Genomic DNA, 21,908 nt, shown 5'->3' with positions numbered 1-21,908 from the left:
TTGCAGCTCATTTTGTGATTTAATTGAGCAATGTATCTGGTTGTTAATGGCATTATTGGACACATTAGATTGATATGTTACAAAGGAAGGATGTTTAAGTAGAGAACTAATTCCTACTGTGATTATCCTTATGTTCCAGAGGCCCCGTTATTAGCATGCTTTGTGTAAAATTCATTAGCAGGAGCTGCTTGATCTCTAAATAAATAAGTTGTTTAAATTGTTAGCAGGAAAAAAGGCTAATTATGCAAATGGATTAGGTCGTCAATATTTCATTTCCAGATGCTTTTCTTCATGCTATACGGCACTTCATCATCCCTATAAATATAGCAAGATGTAAAGTGCCCCACTGAGGAGGCAAGAGTCTCCAAGATCACTGGCCTCTCCTGCTGATGAGGAAGGGCTGTGGCAATAAAGCAGGGTGATGGAAAGAGTGCCGGACGTGGAAGCTGGGTTCAAATCCCACCTTCTAAACTCGTGAATTGTGCGACTGTGGACAAACTAATGACCCACTCTGAGTTTCAGCCTCCTTCTTGGTAAGATGGCGAATAATTGCGCCTGCCTCACAGACTTGTCAAGAGGATCGCACGCACTTGTGTTTGTCAAGTGTCTTGTAAGTTGTAGAACTCTGTAGAGATATTCGCCGCCATTATTATGATGGAGGAGGAGATCAGAGGCAGTGGCAGTTCTCCCCAAATATGTCTTCCTGCAATGCACAAACCCCATAGGGGCAAAGCTAAAAGGAAACCAAGGGATCCCTTAGGAGAATCATGCTGGGGGTGACAAGTTTCTCCCAAGTATTTGGATTTGGCTTTGAAATGGATGGATCTGGGGGCAGTTGGGTAGCTCAGTGGATTGAGTCACTTAACCCCCATTGCCTAGCCCTTGCCACTCTTCTGCCTTGGAACCAATATAAAGTATTGATTACAAGATGGAAGGTAAGGGTTTATAAACAACAACAACAAAAAAAAGAAATTGGATGGGTCCAGCTAGGTAGCTCAGTGGATGGAGAGCCAAGACTAGAGATGGGAGATCCTGGGTTCAAATCTGGCTTCAGACGTTTCCTAGCTGTGTGATCACTTAATCCCAGTTACCCATCCCTTCCTGCTCTTCTGCCTTGGAACCAATACCAGTAGGTATTGGTTAAAAATAAAATTGGATGGAGGGGATGAAGCACGACCTGTCACACAGAAACATGGCGGACATTCCAAGCCCAGTTTGGTACAGCTACTATACCACGTTGAATCATTAGCATCCTGGAATGTCTTCTGCTTTTCTGTATGTCAAGCCATGCTTTCTGTAAACTCTGGATCATTAAGAGATGCTGTCCTTGGAGTCACCTGGGTTTCGATGCTGCCTCCAAATCTAGCTGTCTTGGCCTTGGACAAATCATTTAATTTCTCTAGGCCTCCGTTTCCTCATCTACAAAAGGAGGGATTGGACTTAGTCTCTAAAGTTCCCTCCAGGGCTAAATTTATGGTTCTCTGGTCCTGCCCCCCATCCCAAGGGCTGGTGACATCTGAGGAAGGGGAAGAGCCTGCAGGCTCAGCTGCTCTGTGTGCTGCCCCGCAGGTGCCAAGAGGAGTGCCCCATCGGCACCTTTGGATTCCAGTGCTCCCAGCGCTGTGACTGCCACAACGGAGCCCAGTGTTCCCCGGCCACCGGTGCCTGCGTGTGTGACCCAGGCTACAAAGGACCGCGATGCCAGGAGCGCCTGTGCCCGGAGGGCCTGCATGGCCCACAGTGTACCAACCCCTGTCCTTGCAATGCCACCAACACCCTCAGGTAGGTGTTCCCAGAGACCCTGGCGATGGGCTGGTAGGAGGCCACACAGCCCTGGGCGGGGGGGGGGGGGAGGGGGGAGGGGGGCACCCCTCTAGGAAGCCAAGCCCTGGGATGGGTCTAACAACTCAGGCTGTAGGAAAGGATGAAAGTAGCAGAAATCTGGATGCAGGAAATAACCGTTGTGAACAAAGGAAGACAAATTGGAAAGATTCCTGGGCTTTCAGGCATCCCACCTGGGTCTGAGTTCCAGCTCTGATGCTGATTAACATTAGGACCTTAGCGAATGAATTTCCCTCTCTGGGCCTCCATTTTCTCTTCTATATAGTGAAAAAAGGTAGAAGAGATGATGTTAAAATTTTCTGGCACCTCTAACGTTCTGCGATTGATGTTACATCTCAGGAGAGCAATGAGACTCCCAACACCCCAAGATAGATTGCTGATGAAAGTCGTGGGATTTCCTTCTGCTCCAGCTCTTTCAAGTGGGAACAGGGGCAACTAGGTGGCTCAGTGGAGACATTCAAGCCTAGAAATGAAAGGTCCTGGGTTCGAATATGGCCTTAGACACTTCCCAGCTGTGTGACCCTGGGCAAGTCACTTAATCCCAATTACCTAGCCCTTACCACTCTTCTGCCTTGGATCAATACTTAGTATCAATTCTTAGACAAAAGAAAAGAGTTTATGAAAGTAAAATAAAAGTAGGAATGCTATTCTTTTATTCTCCTTTACCTCCATGTATCCAGCCTGAGGTACAAGCAGTTCCATCTAAAGGCAATAGAATGCAGTACAATGAAGTAGAGCAGAAAATTCAGAGAGTCCAACATCAAGAGGACCTGGGTCCTGATGCTAACTGCCTAGGTGACATTGGACAAGTCAGTTCACTTATTGCAACCTCAGTTTCCTCATCTGAAAAACAAAGATCCCTGATCCCTGAGCTCCCTTCCAGCTTTAGATCTAAGACCTGTGTGCATGTTGACAGTGTTCAGGAAAATGTTATCAGATGTGTCTGAGACTGAAACAGTCTAGTGGCTTGCAAAATTTGAATGAACCTATAAAGATTAATTAAATTTGGGTCGTGCCTCCACTCCCACTGTCTTGCTTTCATTTGCCTTGGGTACCTGAGGCTTGATTTGTGATCTGCCCCAACGTCCTGGATGTAGAGGTTCTTTCTCTTTAACTATTAGAACTTGACAGAATCTTACTGGTCATCCAATCATCTAGTTTCTGCTTAAACATTTCCAGTGATGGGGAGCTCACTACCTTACAACATAACCCATTAACTCCCTTGCTAATCAGGTCTGAGTGTTAAAATGGCCTTCCTTATATTGAGTCAGAATCTGGCCCTTTGAAACTTTCATCCACTAATCTTAGTTCTGCAACCTGGCCAGGATCACGTCTTAATGACTTTAGTATCATCCTCTATGGCTAGCCTAATGCATTAGGTATATAGAGAAGGCACTCAATAAATAGTCAAATGAATAAATAGATGAATGAACATAGAGGAATTCGACCCCCCTCTTCTACATGACAGCCCTTCTTTCCTGAAGGGACATCTCTCATGTCTCTTCCAAGCCTGTTCCTTTTTAAGCCTTAAATCTCCCTCTTATCTTCAGCTATTCCTCAAACTTGCCTTTCAGATCCTTCACCCTTCTCTAGACACTTCATTCTGTCAGTTTCCCCCTTAAAATACGCTCACAACTGACACAGAAGTCCAGATGGGACCCACACAGTAGCCTCCCTTGATCTGTACTCAGTCCTGAAGTCAGGGCAGCCTGAGGCCATGCTATTTGGGGCAGCCACATCAGACTTGGCCCTTGTTTGAGCCCACGGATGGTCCTACCGTCTTAGAAAATGTCCCTTCTGGATCTTCTAACGCATCCAGGGTCTCCGGCGTTACTGATCCAGAAGACCCATCAGACAATATTCCCACACATATACCCCAGCCTCCAGGCTGAGCACAGCCTGGTCCCTAGCTCTAAGAGGCTCGGAATTTATATAACTAGGAAGGTTGACAGAAATATGAGTGACAGATGAGAGACTGTTAAAGACAGAGGGACAGGGATTACTCCCTGTAATCAGTCAGGAAGCAAAAAGGAACTGCATTCTATGAGGGCACCCAACACTGTTGTCATTGTTCAGTCATGTCCAGTACGGTGTGACTCAGGGACCATACCATCTGTGGGGTTTTCTTGGCAGGGATCCTAGAATGCTTTGCCATTTTCTTCTCCAGGGGATTAAGACAAACAGAAGTTAGGTGACTTGCTCAGAGTCACACAGCTGCAAGGGTCCGAGGCTGGATTCTGAGCCACCTAGTTACCTCCTGGGCAAACAAGGGTTAAGTGACTTGCCAGAGGCCACATAGCTCATAAGTGTCTGAGGTTAGATTTGAATGCAGAACCTTCCTGACTCCAGGACCAATGCTCTAAATCCACTAAGCCACATAACTTCCCCAAGAATTCAATATGTATATCTATAAATGTATACATAAAATATAAACAAAAGTAAATAGAAGGTCATGTGAGAGACACTAACATCTAGAGAGCTCAAGAAAGGCCTCATGTTATAGGTAGAACTTTGTCACTCAGTCTCCACTGTCCATGTTGTCCTGTCCACCCCTCTCAGAGGGGTTTTCTGTAGGGAGAATGAGGAGAGAAGCAGCACCACATAGCTTCCCTTCCAAGAGCTTTGAAGTTGAACTCCTCCTTCTCACAGACTCTCGGACTATTGGAACTACCTTCTGGCCATCTCTCCTTCCTCTTCTCTCCCTACTTATTTTACTTATTGATTCCACACAAAAAATGGATCCATGTGTAGGATCTCTCTCTGTCTCTGTCTCTGTCTCTGTCTCTGTCTCTCTTTCTCTGTCTCTCTTTCTCTGTCTCTCTCTGTCTCTCTCTCTGTCTCTCTCTCTGTCTCTGTCTCTCTCTCTCTGTCTCTCTCTCTCTGTCTCTCTGTCTCTCTGTCTCTCTCTCTCTCTCTGTCTCTCTCTCTGTCTCTCTCTCTGTCTCTCTCTGTCTCTCTGTCTCTCTGTCTCTCTCTCTGTCTCTCTGTCTCTCTGTCTCTCTGTCTCTCTGTCTCTGTCTCTCTCTCTCTCTCTCTCTCTCTCTCTCTCTCTCTCTCTCTCTCTCTCTCTCTCTCTCTCTCTCTCTCTCTCTCTCTCTCTCTCTCTCTCTCTCTCTCTCTCTCTTCCCCCCCCCACCAGGCTTGGGACTGTGGGAGAAAGGAATGACAGCAACAGAGGCAAGAATGACTGTAGGCCCACCTCCTTTCGACCTTCTCCTAATTCTCCTCACCACCACTACTCTTCTCACCCCTCAGACTTCTGACTTTGTTGATTATTTGTGAAGACAGTGGATCTGTTGGATGCCCTCTGTGGCCCCCCCAAGCAGCTCTCTCTCCTCCTTCTCCTACCCAACATTGGTTTTCTTTGATTTTCATTATTTGATTGCCCTCAAATCAACATAAAGCCATTGATGACCTTCAAGGGGCTTTGAAAGTAATAGCTACTTAGTCAATATTTGTTGATTTGATTTGATTTTTACTAACACTCTTCCCAAGCCCTCTGAGAGGCCAAGGAGTCTCTGATTGCAGGAACTGAGTAGGGTTGAAGAAAATTGAGGTAAAGATCACAGAGTGACCATGAAGGGCAGTCTGATGAATTCCAAAATGCCTGACCTCCAGAACCTCTGCTGAGTCGACCTGTTACTTCAACCAGTCATTCAACAAACATTTACTGAGCTCTTGCTCCATGCAAAGGCAGTGTGCTATGTACAATGAGGGATATATAAATAACCAAAAAGACATGATCCTTAGCGACCTTAGAGTGTAGGGGGGGGGGGGCAAGAAATATATACAAATCATGCAAAGCAGTATGTGTTAAATTACTAATGCAAGGAGTCCTAAGATCCTCAAGGGATCCATGGATAGATTTCAGGGCATTTATGAACTTGGGTGGGAAAAATTTACATCTTTACTTCAATGTAATCAGTTTCTTTGGTAATCCTTTGTATTTTATTTTATGCATTTAAGATGTTATTCTGAGGAACGATTCATAAGCTTTTCCAGATTGCCAGAAAACTATCAATGACACACATAAAAAGTTCAAGACCCTTTGTTTTTGTGATGTGTGAGTAATCCAGGCAGTTAGTGTTACAGGTCAGAGAAAAAGGAGATAATTGTTGGCTGGAGTGATGAAGGAAGACTTTGTGGAGGAATAGGCTTTGGATCTAGACCTTTCAGGAGAGAAGTAGGATTCCAATAAACAGAGAGAATAAGGGAACATTATTCCAAGCTCTATTCTTCCCACTGTGATTGACTGGTTATTTGGGGGGCATCTGGTTTTCTTCCAGGGGAAAGGGACCCCATTAGCACTCTCTAACCTCAATAGGGCTTGTAGAGGGCAAAGTGGTGGCTCACGAAGAATGAAAGGAAAAATTACTCCTGTATGTATAGAACATGCTCTCTCTACTGTAAATATCCCAACCAAACCCCCAAATTAAATATCTATTGTCATCTTTTTTATTTTTATACAACCTTGCCCTGTATAATTGATCATTTCTATAAAGGAATCCTCTATGCATTATTTATCTTGATGGACTCCTTCCTCTCTTACCCACCACAGCCCATTGCTAATCTCAAACCATCTAATATTGATGACTATATTTATTTGTCTTAATATCTTTAACATATGCTGAGTTTCAAGACCAAGTGGCATGTCATCATCCTTTTCTGAAAGGGCAGAAATTCCCTAGAGATTCTGAGGGGCCGCCTAGCCTGGGTATCTGTCAGTGCCTACATTATTAACTCCTTTAAACCCTGTGCTTCACACTAGACCATTCCCCATTTTTGAGAGTTTATCGTGCCCACTCTCTGCCTCCTGGCAAGTTTGCCCCTTAGTAGGACATTGTCTGCTATATTTTCAGAGTTTCTTTTCCTTCCCTTGGGTGCCTATTTCCAAGTTTTAATCTTCCCCAACAGTCAGAAAGTTCTCCATAACTTGATGAAACTGTTTTGTTGTTCTCATTATCTCTTATGCTCTGTTCCTACTAGAGCCAGAGAATAGCTCAGGACATCTCTATGTGAGATGAGCTTTTATGAGCACGAGTCAAAGCCCTTCTTGGGTGTTTGCACCTCTGTAGAGCCTTCTTCTTCTACTCAAGGTGGAGGGAGGAAAGAGATGTCAATAGATGCCATTCTTAACATACTGGTAGGCAGGGTCCCTCTTGAGGTCCTCATCAACCCATTGTTCCTTCTTTGGTGTCTTTGGCCAGTACATCTAAGTGGAAAAGCCTTTACTGAATAGGATCTTTTTTCCCCTAAAGTTATAAGAACACCCTTTTGAAGTTTCTCCCTTCTCTGGGCTATATTGTTTCTACCTGTGCAATGAATTAGTCATCTCCTGTTAGGCACCATGGGAAGAAAGGGATATTGTTCTCTTGAGAAGTAGGGGACTGCTGCTTAACTCAAGAGATGAAGGCAGTTTTGAATATACAGAGAGCATGGATCTCTCTTTTATTCCATCGTGGGTCTTAGTTCCCTAGAAAAGAATCCATATGTTCTATGAGGGACCTGAGTAGCTTGTTACTTGAGGATTGGTTGAAAGAACTTCAAATATTTAGTGGTGTGAGGTGTAAGATTTGACGCATGCTCCTTGTCCCCAGAGGACAAAAACAGGTGGATGGCACAGAAAGGCAGATTTTGACTTAATACAAGGAAAAATTTCCAAACAACCAGAGCTATCCAAGAGGGGAATGGACTTTCCTTAGAGATAGTGGGTTCCCCTTTTTTGGAAGGCTTTAAATAGAGATTGTTTGGCCATATATCAGAAATAGTGTTAGCTTTCTGTTCCATTGAATTTGGGATTGAATGGTCACTGAGATTCCTTCTGACTCTGAGATTCTGTTGTTGCACAGAAAGGGACAGAAACACCCCTACTCTAATAGCTCTGGTTTCCCTTCCCCAAACAGAAATTTGAGGCCACTCTGCTCTCTGAGAGAACTTGGCTTACAATAACCCACCTCAGGAAGGGAGAAGTCACCAACAAAATTCCATGATATTTCATGTCCTTTTTAAATTTACTATGCTTTATGCAAAGAAGCCATCCTCCTTAATAAAGAAAAATAACCTTGAGGGAGAGAGAGAGACCTGCCTTCTGACTGCCCCCTGCAATTGAATTGTCATGGAAGGATTCTAGCAGCCCAGATCGTATATTACCTTTGAAATATTGGATTAAACCAACAGATGTGGCATTGATAAAAATCTCATAGCATTTGCAATTGAGGAGACTGCACAAAAATCTACCCTTAAAATATTTCTGTAATGTTTAGCTTTCACTTTCTATTAGTTTGTGATTAAATCGATGTCTAGGGAAAAATGGAAAAAGAGGAGGTAAAAAAGGAACTAAACATCAGTGATTGTGAACGTTGCTCGAGATTCCCAGGCAGAGACCTGGGCCTATGACCCAAGGGAATCTCTCATGCTGTCTGCCAGCCAGGATTTGTCAATCAGTCAGTAGAAATCCTCATTGCTGAGTACCAAGCCCCAGTTCTGACAGTGCTCAAGTCGTCATCCTGAGCAGTCAGTTCTTTTATCCATGTCTGACAGAGATTGTTGGACAGTTAACAAACATTTATTAAACATCTTCTATGCACCAGGCATCAGGCTAAGACCTGGCAATACAGAGGTAAATGATAGTACCTGCCCCCAAGAAGCTCACACTAATGGGCGAGACAACAAGCAAATAAGTCCAACATGTTATATACAGAAAAAATAGGAAATAATTAAGAGAGGGGAAGCACCAGAATTGGGAGAGGTTGGGAAAGACTTCATATACAAGATGGAATTTTATTTGGGACTTGAAGGAAGCCACAAAACCTCCATTTGTAACATTGCTTCTTAGAGAAGTAAATGCCACTTGATTATGGATAAGGAAGAATTTATGACCAAACAAGACATAGAGAATATTAGGAAAATGAAATAGATAATTTTGGTTACATTAAATTAGAAAGGTTTTGTACAAGTGAAACCAATGCAACCAAGCTCCAAAGAGAAACAACACATTTGGAGAAAGAAATTTATAACATGTGTCTCTGACAAAAGTCTTATTTCTGAAATATATAGAGAATTTATAAGAATTTATAAGAAAAGCATTCCTTAGTTGATAAATGGTCAAAGGATATGATTAGGTAGTACATAGAGTAAGAAATTAAAACCATCATATGAAAAAATTAAAACAACTCTGTGATATCACCTCACATCTGCCAGATTGGCCAACATGAACAAAAAGGAAAATGATAAATATTGGAGGGGATGTAGGAAAATTTGGATACTAATACAATGTTGGTGGAATTGTGAACTGATACAACCATTTTGGAGAGCAAAATGGAACTTGGCTTAAAGGGCCACAAAACTATGTATGCCTTCTGACCCAGCAATACCACTACTGGATCTATATCCCAAAGAAATCAGGGAAAAGGACCAAATATTTTAGCAGCTCTTTTTGTAGTGGCAAAGAATTAGAATCTGAGAGGGTGTCCATTACTTGGGGAATGAATGGACAAGATGGTAAATGATTATAATGGAATACTATTGCTTTATAAGGAACAATGAATAGAATAAATTCAAAAAAACCTGGAAAGACTTATATGAACTGATGCAAAGTAAAGTGAGCAGAACAGTGTTTTCAACAACAGAAATATTATACAATGATCAACTTTGAAGTATTAAACCATTATCAGCAAAGCAAGTCTCCAAGATAACAACAAAAGACTCATGTTGAAAATGCTATCCACAGCCAAAGAAGAAACTGTGGAATCCATTCTATTTTCTTTGTGAGATTTCTATTGTATGTGTCACATGTGTCTTCTCTCACGACATTAACAATTCAGAAATAGGTATTACATGAAAGTACAGTATAACCTACAGCAAACTATTCAATGCCTGGAGGAGGGGAAGTTGGGGAAAGAGAAAATACAAATTTTAAAATGTCAAAAAAATTATCAAAAAAGTGTTTCTACATGTAACTGGGGGAAAAGGGTGGAGGAAAATGCAAGTTGAAACTATCTTACTCAGGTACCCTAAATGAAGAATCCCAAATGAATGAAATGCAATTGTTGGGTTAATTGAACTACCAGAGGACCTCTAGGTAGAATTGCTTCTTCCATAGCCCAGACAGATGAGAAATGGGCTTAGTCTCTCATTCAAAAAAAGAACCTAGGGAACTACTATTCATGGACTATTCTAGTGCCTCTTGTCCTTCCTCACCATTAGTAGTTCAAAAGGAGGAAGGATAGAAGGAGGATCCATTATTTAAACCTGAAAAAGAAATGGGAGGAAGCATAGATTAGGTTCAGTGAACTGAGATTTATCTCTACTCAAGTCTCATTACCTTTTGAAAAGGGCACTTCAACTGACCATGATAAGACCCAAAAGGATTTATCTAGATAGCAGGGTTGAAAGAACCTAGAGCTGGGTTCTCAGGCATAACTTGACTTTTCTCCACCATCACTATTCTTCCTCCCACCCACCCCCACAGGTTCACTCCATTCCAAAGTCAGTTTCCAAGCAGAAACATATATGACCAGCTCCACATTGATACAAATCTCCCTGTTCTTTTCAAGATCCACTGTAAGCTCATTTCTTCTTTTGTCTTACTTTAGAAGAAATAGAGAACAGTAAAATCAAATGTTGTCTGAGGCAAATAGAAACAAAGGTCACTAAACCATATATAAAGATCACCGTAGGTCACATATTGACTTAGAAAACCACAAATTAATATTATCTATGTTGCATTGTATTTTTATTTATTTTGTTAAATATTTCCCAATTATATTTTAATCTCTTCCAGGACATTCAGGAGTATGGCAGCCACTATGCTCCCAGAAGGCCATGTGTTTGTTACCTCTGCAGTAGATCATAACAGGCTAACATTCATTCTTCCCACCAGATGATATTTCTAGATCCATGATTCTATCTCTGAGGACCATCTGGGGGACAGAGATCTTGTCTAAGAGCCTAAGATATAGTTCCTTTCCCAATGTTCTTTTGTACTCATTATAAGCCAAGGTATACCCCTTGTAGCCATACCCCACCACATCTTGAACAGAAACTCTAAGCCTCTGTTTTTAGCTTCCCTGATCACTTGGGGGCACTGTGGTATAGCGGAAAAACATTAATCTAGAAGCCAGAAGAACCAGGTTCAAATTTTGGTTCTAGGAGACCTCAGGCAAAGTGTACTTTCAGGAATCATTGACTGAGCTCCTACTCTGCTCAAGCCGCAGTGCCAGACACAAGGGGAAACCATAGTCCCTACCCCCAATCTTATTGGGATTATGAGACACCTACAAAAAGATGGAATCTAAACGCCATAGAAAAAATTCAATGGTTATGGTATTTGTTTTATTTGACTCTTGCTTATATGATAGAAGAATTTGGTCTTTTTCTCTTTTTTTTCATAGTAGATGGGGCCTTTCAGAGAGTGAAACAACAAATACTCCCTGAAAAATATTACGGTTTTTTTCTTAAGGTTATGGTAGTTCTGAAGAATGTAAAACTAATTCCACTTGGAGTAAGGAAGGTGAGGAGAAATCAAAGAACTATTGATAAAAGAGGTGGAATTTGAGTTGGACCTCAAGGGACAAGTAGAATTTTGGAAGCTAGAGATTCAGGAAAAGCGCATTCCAAGGCAGAAGGAAAGGCATGGACAAATCTTCAGAGGCAGGAAAGGGTGCAATGTGTTTAATAAATGGCAAATGATACAGTAAAGCTAGATAGAAAAATGTGTGTCAAGGTGTTGGGAGGTAAGACTGGAATAGTAGATTCTGCCTTGCTCTGGGCAGAGTCCCACATCGGCATGAATTTGTCATCTGAAATTGGTCATCATGTTATGACCTACCTTCCCCTTCCCCTGTGAGTGGACCTGGGTAACAGTTGTCCATTCTTTATCCCTGACCAGCACCATCTCTCTCTCTCTCTCTCTCTCTCTCTCTCTCGCTGTCTCTTTCTCTCTCGCTGTCTCTCTCTCTCTCGCTGTCTCTCTGTCTCTCTCGCTATCTCGCTGTCTCTCTGTCTCTCTCTCTGCCTCTCTCTGTCTCTCTGTCTCTCTGTCTCTCTCTCTGTCTCTCTGTCTCTCTCTCTGCCTCTCTCTCTGTCTCTCTGTCTCTCTGCCTCTCTCTCTGTCTCTCTGTCTCTCTCTCTGCCTCTGTCTCTCTCTCTGCTTCTGTCTCTGTCTCTCTCTCTGTCTCTCTCTCTCTCTCTCTCTCTCTCTCTCTCTCTCTCTGTCTCTCTGCCTCTCTGTCTCTCTCTCTGTCTCTCTGTCTCTCTGTCTCTGTCTGTCTCTCTGTCTCTCTCTCTGCCTCTCTCTGTCTCTCTGTCTCTCTCTCTGCCTCTGTCTCTCTCTCTGCTTCTGTCTCTGTCTCTCTCTCTGTCTCTCTGTCTCTCTCTCTTTCTCTTTCTTTCAGCTGCCATCCTGTGTCAGGAGCCTGCACATGCCATGCAGGTTGGGCCAGCCCATACTGTAACGAGTCCTGCCCTGCTGGCTCCTATGGAGAGGGATGTCGGCTACAGTGTGCCTGTCAGAATGGGGCGGATTGTCACAGCATCACAGGGAGCTGTACCTGTGCCCCCGGCTTCATGGTAAGAGGACCCCAGGAGAAGAACATGGCCTTTGAGTTCCCCGTCTGAGCATTAGGATCTGGAGAAGAGGGAGAAAGGCTCCTTGATTCCCTGCTCCAATAAGTATAGAATGGGGTAATGTGTGACCTTGAAGCTCAAGGTAATTGGTGGCAGAATACAAGCATTGAGAACAGACCTCCAGAAGAGACATCCAAGAGGTCAGCCATGGCCTTGGAGTCCCCATGACAGGCAGTATTTCTGATAGGTGAGAACTTAGGGGTGACCAAGATTTATCATTGTGATGTTTTCTGTGAGCACTAACTCTTGGGAATGAAGTGGGAAGCAAAGGGTGAGCCGTGACATTAAAGGGCCATGTGGTCAGGGAGCTCACTCACTCTGCCATCTTTGCTGGATGTTCTTGAGTAAGTGGCATGGTTTTTGCCACCTCAGCGCTCTCCATCTCTATTTTGAGAAGAGTGTCAACAGGAGGCCAGTCTGGTGGCAGAATTCCTAGTCATCAGGCCACCTCAAATGGCTTGGAGGAAATCCCATTGTGTGGCTCCCTCTCCCCCCGCAAGAACACTCTGGCCAGGTGAAATCCAGCAGGTGAACAAGAAGATGCCCCTTGAAGGGGATATATGGTATGGTGGAGAGCCCTGAACTTGAGTCAGGAGTCCCAGGCAGTACCAGCTGTTCTGCAACCAGATAGCCATAATAACCTTCAGCAAATGACTGCCTGTCTGGTGCCCATTTTCCTAATCTGTAAAATGAGACTGTTGGATTACATGATCTCTAAGGTCCATTTCTGCTCTAATTTTATGTGCATCTTGAGGAAAAGAAGTCACAGGGTAGGCATCCTTGTTAGTGGGGCGCAGATTACAGGGAGACTCAAGTGTATTGCCTTGGTAACGGTGAGGGAGGTTTATAAAATGATTTTATATATGATGTCTTGAGGCATTTTTAGCACCAGCCAGTGGAGTCACCTCACTGAGGTACTGGGCATCTGCCAAGGGAGTCATGGGGGGAAGAGAAGGAAGCATATACAGAGGTAAAGCAGCAAAGTTCAGGGCTAACATTCAATCCAGACTTTAATGACAAAGTCGCCTGGAGTTCCAGTGGCCCAGAAATGGAGACACTGCAAGGAAAGAAGCCCCATCAGGATGTGAAGTGAAGCAAGCTAGGAGCTGAGGGACTTAGCGTCTCTTCATTGACTGCATCGTCCCTCTCCTCACCTCAGACTTCAGGGAACTTCTCTGTTCCATCTGAGTCATCTCAGTGTCCAGATTGCCAGAGAATCTGGTCTAAAACAGATTGCAGGCTCCGCTACCCTGATGAAACCTGGCCGCCTCCTATCCATCTTCCTCCCTGCCCCATTCAGCCTCATTATACCTGAACGGGCTCGTCTGGAGTCCTCAGCTGCTGCTGTCTAGCCTAACCGAGCGGGGTGATGATGGGACAATGGATTGTCCTCCCGGGTGTCCCTCAGCCTGGTGTCGGTTAAGCTCCCCTCTGGGAGAGGGACTAGATGAGGCTGCGGCTGAAAGATTTCAGCTGCTGGTCAGGGACTTTCCAGTCTGCTCTGACATTTGGTCCGCTCTGGCCAGGGAGGAGCCCAGGCAATCAGTGGAGTGGCCTCAGGTGAGACCATCAGAGCTCACATAGAATAATAACCTGTCATCTGTGGCGGCTGACAGGATGGGCTAGGGGGAAAGATCATCGGACCGGAAATCAGGTCACCCGAGTTCTCATCTCAGCTCTGCCACGAATTGGCTCTGACTTTAGGACGAGTCCTCTTGGGTTCTTTAGGATGGAACAGGAGAATAATACTTCTCTTCGGTCAGCTAGATGGCACAGTGGATAGAGTACCGGGCATGGAGTCAGGAAGATTCATCTTCCTGAGTTCAAATGTGGCCTCAGACACTTTCTATCTAGGTGACCTTAGGCAAGTCACTGAACCCCATTTGCCTCAGTTCTTCATCTGTAAAATGAGTTGGAGAAGGAAACTGAAAAAAAAACACTCTAATATCTCTGCCAAGAAAATCCCAAATGGGATCACAAAAAGTCAGACATGACTGAAATGACTGAACAACAACAAGAACTTGTCTTACCCCTTTCACAGGGTCATGACCATCAATAGATAATGATGTGTTTCCATTTTCATTGTTTTTTTCCTTTGTGTCTATTATTTTCCCTTAAATTCCATATACTGACACCCATTTGAGCCCAACTTTGCAATAAAGATATTTAATCTCAGCCAATACTGATGACCCCATCACTGTGGCTGCTGGTGTATAGCATGTTTCACATACCTCGTCCCCTGCCTCTCTACTGAGAAGGGGGAGTGGTGCCTCATTTTCAGTGGAATTAGTAATTCAACTTCATGTGTAACTGAGAACTTTGAAAAGTTCTGAGCATGGAGTATGCACGGTGAGTAACTAGCCCTCAAAAGGAGGCTGGGTGCTGAGAGAGAGCTCGGGAAGGATGCCAGTTGACATTCCCACACACCAACCCACAAAGGGAAGGGAGCAGGGTAGGACACACCGTCAGACTCGGATCCCTTAGGCAGAAATCTGTTCTTGTCAAGCCTCTGCTAAAAACCTTCCAGGGTTTCTCATTCCCTCATGAGAAAAGCTCCCACTCTGGTCTGACATTTGAGGCCAACCTTTCCAGTTTCATCTCTTAAAAGTCTCCTTCAGAAACTCTGCGTTCTGGTCACAAACTGGATTGTTTGCTGTCCCCGTGTACATGTTGACTTTCATAATTCTGTACCTCCTCCCTCTCTCCTGTCTGACTTATAAAACCCAACTCAAATACCATCTTCTCCAGGGAGCCTTCCTGAGCCTTTCAATCTGTGATGATCTCCCCTTCACTGAGATCTCACACAACTCTCTGGCTTTCCTTTTATTAATTTTGAGAATACAATAATGCTCATTTTATTTTATTTTAATCAATTTATTCATTTATTTATTTATTTATTTTTAATTTAAGTATTTTTCCACGTTTACGTGATTCATGTTCTTTCCCTCCTCCCTCCCAGAGCTGACATGCAATTCTACTGGGTTATGCATTTTTTTAAAGGCAGCTAGGTGGCACAGTGGATAGAGTGCTGAGCCAGGAATCAGGAAGATTCCTGAGTTCAAATCTGACCTCAGACATTTACTATCTGTGTAACCCTGAGCAAGCTGCTTCACCTTGTTTGCCTCAGTTTCTTACTCTGTAAAATAAACTGGATGAGGAAATGGCAACCACGCCACAACATGACAGTATCTCTGCCAAGAAGACCCCAAATGGGGTCATGAAGAATTAGAGACAACTGAGAAATGATGGGACAACAATGCTAGTTTTATAGGTGGCACATCCCCATGTTACTGGACTGTAAGCTCCCAAAGGATTTCAAACTTCTATCTCCCCCTGCATCTAGTCCAGTGCTCTGATTGTATTAGATGTTTAAAAGTACATATAAAATAACTGCCATGTGAGAGAGGCTGGGAGTACAGCAGATGGCAGCCCTAACCCTAAATGCACACCACCCATCTGTTGTTTGACCTTGAGCAAGTCCTTGCCCTTCCTTTGGACTCAGTTTGCTCACTTGAAACATGAGCAGGAGATGGGAAATGATCAGCTTGACTTCAGAGAATTATATGAATCAAATTAGATAAATATAAACTAATGTGCTACCGGGTTTGACAGCTGGGTTGTAAAGTGGACTTGGAGTAAAGAAGTGTGACCTCTATCACTTGTTTAACTGTGTGATCTTGTGCAAGTCACTCAACTTTTATCAGACTCAGTTTCCTCATTTGTAAAATGAGTTACCCTCATTGGTCTCTAAAACACTTAGTGAAAGCTAAGTGTTTTAAGGCTCAGTGGATACAGTGTTGGACCAGGAATCTGAGAGGACCTGGGTTTAAATCTAGACTCAAACATTTACTAGCTGTGTGAACCCTGGGCAAGTCATTTAGCTTAACTTAAGTGCCTTAGTTTCCTCAACTGCAAAAGAGAAATAATAGTATCTACTTCTCAGGGTTTCTGTGAGGATCAAATGAGTTAATATTTGTAGCTTAGCACAGTGCCTGCACATAGGAAATGCTTAATAAATGCTTCCTTCCTTCCTTCCTTCCTTCCTTCCTTCCTTCCTTCCTTCCTTCCTTCCTTCCTTCCTTCCTTCCTTCCTTCCTTCCTCCTTCCTTCCTTCCTTCCTTCCTTCCTTCCTTCCTTCCTTTCTCTCTCTCTCTCTCTCTCTCTCTCTCTCGTCTCTCTCTCTCTCTCTCTCCTCTCTTCTCTTTCTTCTCTCTTTCTTTCTTTCTTTCTTTCTTCTTCTTTTCTTTCTTTCTTTCTTTTCTTTCTTTCTTTCTTTCTTTTCTTTCTCTTTCTTTCTTTCTTTCTTTCTTTCTTTCTTTCTTTCTTTCTTTCTTTCTTCTTTCCTCCCCTCCCTCCCTCTCTTCCTTCCTCCTCCCTCCTTTCCTTTCTTCCCTTTTCCCTGTCTCCTTATTGCTTTTTTATCCCCTTCCTCTTTTTTCTTCCTTCCTCTCTCTATCTCTTTCCCCCTTTCTCCCTCCTTTCCTTCTTCTCTCCCTCTCTCATCATCCTTCTCTCTCTGTCTATCTCTCTGTCTCTACCCCTCCCTCCATCCCTCTCTTCCTTCCTCCCTCCTTTCCTTTCTTCCCTTTTCCCTGTCTCCTTTCCTTATTGCTTCTTTATCCCTTCCTCTTTTTTCTTCCTTTCTCTCTCTATCTCTTCCCCCTTTCTCCCTCCTTTTCTTCTTCTCTCCCTCTCTCCTCATCCTTCTCTCTGTTTCTGTCTCTACCCCTCCCTCTCTCCCTCTCTCTTCCTTCCTCTACTCCTCCCTCCCTTCCTTCCAACTCTAAATCTGTGCCACTGTGATCAATTGACAAGCAAACCCGAGACACTGAGAAAAGCAGCTGCCCTGATTCACAATGCTCAGGGGTCAGAGTAGAGCCAGAGTGAACAGTAATGTATTGACTATGCAGTTTCTGTTTCCTAGGAGAAAATAGAAGATGGGAGAGCAGGGAAGAGAAGGAAGCTTGTGTTTCTGTTTTATTGGGACAGAGAGTGTGTAAAGTGCCATGGACCCAGGGGGAGTGGGCCTGGATTCAAGTTCTGGCTCTGATCCATACTCATTGTGTGACCTCAAGCAAATCACTTAAGTTCTCTAGGCCTCAGTTTTCTTATCTTTAAAATGGAGGTTGTGATTCTTCCTCATTTGCTCCAAAAGGCTTCAAGAGATCCCATGAGATGAGATGAGAGGCATAAATGATAATAATAATGATACTAATGACAGCTTAACATTTATATAGTACTAGGTGCCAGACGCTGTATCAAATGCTTTATAATTAATATATTACTTGATTTCCACAACAATCCTGGAAACTAGGTGCTATTATTATCTCCATTTTAAAGATAAAGAAATTGAGGCAAATAGAATTAAGTGACTTGCCCAGAGTCACCCAGCTGGGAAGTGTCTGATATGAGATTTGAATCCATGACCTCCTATCTCTAGACCTGGCTCTCAATCCACTGAGCCACCCAGCTGCCCCCAAAGATTGTGTTATTAAAAAGTGATGGGTAGAGACAAGACTTTTAAGCTCCTAGAGTTGGGGACTGTTTATACTTAATATTTTATACAGAACCTACCAAGACATTACACTCACTGAAGTGTTTAATAAAGATCATTTTGCCTGGCATTCAAGGCCATCAGATGGTACTTTACCAACCCAGCCTTATTCTTTTTTTGTCAGAAGACCTAAAAATTCAGAATGAGCTAAAACTGGAAGTGAATAAGGATACCAGAAAAGGCTTTTAAAAATCATGTGGGGAAGGGGGGTAGCCAGGTAGCACAGTGAATAGAGCACCAGGTTTTTGAGTTAGGAGGACCTGGGTTCAAATGTAGCCTCAGACACATCCTAGCTGTGTGACCTTCAGCAATTCACTTAACCCTGGTTGCCTAACTCTTGCCATTCTTCTGTCTTAGCACTGATACTAAGGCAGAAGGTAAGGGTTTTAAAAAAGTATGTTGGGAAAAAAGATAAAAAATAAGATAGGACCACTACTCACGGGTGTAAGAATCTAACAATAAGGGATGATCTCATTTTGCCTCTGTCTCTTCTGTCTCTGTCTCAAGAATATCAAGCCATTCTTGATGAGTTCAAGACACCTGACTCTAGTGAACTGAATTCTTACCTACTGAAAGAGTTTAACTGATTTTGAAGTATAACTACTCTGTATAAATACTATATATTTTATATATAAATAGTATATAGATATGCCAAATTTCTTGCCATCACAGGGAGGATGGAGGGGGGGGGAGAGAGAGAGAGAGAGAGAGAGAGAGAGAGAGAGAGAGGGAGAGAAAGAGAAGGAGGGAGAGAGAGACAGAGACAGACAGAGACAGAGAGAAAGAGAGAGAGAGAGAGAGAGAGAGAGAGAGAGAGAGAGAGAGAAAGAGAGGGAGGGGAGGGAGAGAGAGACAGAGACAGAGACAGAGAGAGACAGAGAGAAAGAGAGGGAGAGAGAGAGAGAGAGAGAGAGAGAGAGAGAGAGAGAGAGAGAGGGAAAGAGAGAGGGAAAGAGAGAGGGAGAGAGAGGGGGGGGAGGAAGAGGAGTTTGGAACTCAAACATTTTTAAAAATAAATGTTAAACATCATTCCTATATGCAATTGGGAAAAGTAAGATATTGTTGAAAAAAAAACATATAAAAGATGGTGAAGAGTAGAAAAGTGACATCAGGATTGAAGAAAGACAAATGCCCTAATCTTCAAAAAGTGATGAGAATAGATTCTTCAAACTATAGGTCCAGGGGGCAGCTGGGTAGCTCAGTGGATTGAGAGCCAGGCCTAGAGATGGGACGTCCTGGGTTCAAATCTGGACTCAGTCACTTCCTAGCTGTGTGACCCTGGGCCAGTCACTTGACCCCCATTGCCTAGCCCTTACCACTCTTCTGCCTTGGAGCCAATACACAGTATTGACTCCAAGACAGAAGGTAAGGGTTAAAAAAAAAAAAAACTATAGGTCCATGAGCTTGATTTCAATGCCTGACAAAAGTTCTAAGATTTATTATTCACATGTAAATATCTAGAAAAAGAAGCTATGATACAGCATAACTTTTTCTTTTTAATTCAAAGATATTTTATTCTCCAGATGATATATGGTAATCATTTTCAATATACATTTTCCAAAATTATAAGATCTAAACCATTTCCTTCCCTTACTTCCTCCCCACACTTGGAAAGAGTAAGCAGTTTGATCTGGGCCATCCATATATTATCGGCAACATGACTTTTTTCACGAATAGGCCAAGTCAGATTTTCCTCATGTCCTTTTTAGAAAGGTTTACCAGGCTGATAGGAGAGCTCGCTGGCACAGAGGATGGCGTTCTGGTCCTAGAGGCAGGAAGACTCATCTTCTGGAGTTCAAATCTGGCCTTAGATTCTTACTAGTTATGTGACCCTGGGCAAGTCACTTCATTTTATTTGCCTCAATTCCTCCTCTGTAAAATGAGCTAGAGAAGGAAATGGCAAATCACTCCAGTATCTTTATCAAGAAAACCCCAAATGGGGTCATGAAGACTTGAAAACAACCAAACAACAGCAACAGCGGCAGCACACTAGACTGCCAAATCAGAAAAATGTTGTACTCTTAGTTAATGCAGATTTAAGCCAAGTATTTGATATAATTTGTCCTGCTGTCCTTGTGGACAAGAGGATCTGAAGCAGTGTTGTCAAACTCAAATAGAAATGAGGCTACTAATTCATACATAAGAATCAATATGTTGACTTAGTTTTTAAAAGAAATGTTATCTACATTTTTTATTTTAAAATATATTTCCCAGTTTCATTTTAAATTTTGTTTGGGATTTACCATGGAGTGTTATGGGATCTGACACCTTTTTTCTAAAGGTTACAAAAGTTAAGTGCATTCAAAGTTTAACTTGAAAAATTATCCCTAACGGTTCATTGTCTACTTGGAAGGAAATATCTAGTTTGGTGCCTCGTGGATCTGCCCTTAGCTTTTAGCTGTTCAGTATTTTTATCAGTGGCCTAGGTGAATGTACAGATGACTTGATGATTAAATTTACCAATAACACAAACTTAAGAAGGATATCTAACATGTTGAATGACAAAGTCAGATCCAAAAATATCTTGACACTTTAGATTATCATATCTAATCTAATAAGCTGAAACTTAGATAAGTATATCATTCTATACTTTAATCTTATAAAAAATCAACTTTATAAGTCCAAGGTGGGAGGTGCGTAGCTTAAAATATTCATGTGAAAAAATATCTGAGGATTTTCTTGAACTGAGCTCAATGCAAGTCAACAGTGAAAGAATGCACTCAAAAAAGTTCATGCAACCTTCTTCTTGCTATTCAGTTGTTCCATTCCAGTCATTCCAGTTCTACTCTTTGTGACCTCATTTAGGGTTTTCTTGGCAAAAATACTGGGGTGGTTTGCCATTTCCTCCTCCAGGTAATTTTATAGATAAGGAAACTGAGGCAAACAAGGTTAAATGACTTGCCCAGGGTTGCATAGGTAATCATTGTCAGAGGCCAGATTTAAATTCACAAAGATGAGTCTTCTTGATTTGAAATCCAGCACTCTGTCCCCTGTGGTACCTAGCTGCCCTTCATGAAATCTTAGGCTACCTGAAAAGAAAGAGAGGATCTAGAACATGGGAGGTGATAACTCTATTATACCTCATCCTTGTTAGAACACATGCAGAGTATTGGGTTCAACTCTGGGTATGGCATTTTAAGAAGAACATTAACAAACTGGAGAGCATCTAAAGAGTAGTGGAGAGTCCTGAAACCATGCCTTAGGAAGATCATTTGTTTAGCATAGAAACAGAAAATCAGGGGAGAATGTGATCACTGTTAGCAAGCATTTGAAGGATGCTCTGGAGGCATGAGAGGTACTTGGACTGCTTGGCCCTATGGGAAAAACCAGAAGGCGGGGGGGGGGGGGAGAGAGAGAGAGAGAGAGAGAGAGAGAGAGAGAGAGAGAGAGAGAGAGAGAGAGAGAGAGAGAGAGAGAGAGAGAGAGAGAGAGAGAGAGAGAGAAATTTTGATTGAAGTAAGGAAAAATGTCTTCATGCTGCCTGGGGAAATAGTAGGCTTTTCCTTCTACTTCTTGGGGATATCACAGAGAAATTTCTTGACGAGGATTAGGTTTTAATAGGTGATCTCTGAGGAACCTTCCAATTCTTAGATTCCATGACTCCCACTACTCACCTGTTACTCAGTACTGTGTCCAAACTGGACTATATTCCCAGTTCCTGAAAAACCTATGTACTCTCCTATCTCTGTGCTTTTGTTCATGCTGGTCTCTATCCCTGGAATGTCTCTCTATCCTTTTCTGTGAAATTCCTAACTATCCTCTAAAAGCCCAGTTTAAGAGTTAATTCATTTAAGAAGTTATTTATGTGCTCTGTATTATGTCCCCTAACTAGACTGAAAGCTCTAAGAAGGTAGGGGTCATGTCTTATCTAAGTCACCCAAGTATT

General features: G+C 42.8%; 1 protein-coding gene across 5 annotated transcripts in view; it reads left to right on the top strand.

The window, feature by feature from the left end:
• Positions 1 to 21,908, top strand: part of MEGF11 (multiple EGF like domains 11) — a 489,358-nt gene that overhangs the window by 405,485 nt on the left and 61,965 nt on the right. For all 5 annotated transcript variants that reach the window (XM_056808678.1, XM_056808684.1, XM_007479599.3 and 2 more), the window contains 2 exons: positions 1,570 to 1,782; positions 12,237 to 12,411. In XM_056808678.1, the coding sequence (XP_056664656.1) occupies positions 1,570 to 1,782; positions 12,237 to 12,411 (388 nt within the window). The remainder of the gene's footprint in view (positions 1 to 1,569; positions 1,783 to 12,236; positions 12,412 to 21,908) is intronic.

Source organism: Monodelphis domestica, chromosome 1, assembly GCF_027887165.1.
Source record: "Monodelphis domestica isolate mMonDom1 chromosome 1, mMonDom1.pri, whole genome shotgun sequence".
NCBI classification, from domain to species: domain Eukaryota; kingdom Metazoa; phylum Chordata; class Mammalia; order Didelphimorphia; family Didelphidae; genus Monodelphis; species Monodelphis domestica.
Note: the sequence above shows the minus strand (reverse complement) of the source record. Positions and strands in the feature narration are given on the sequence as shown.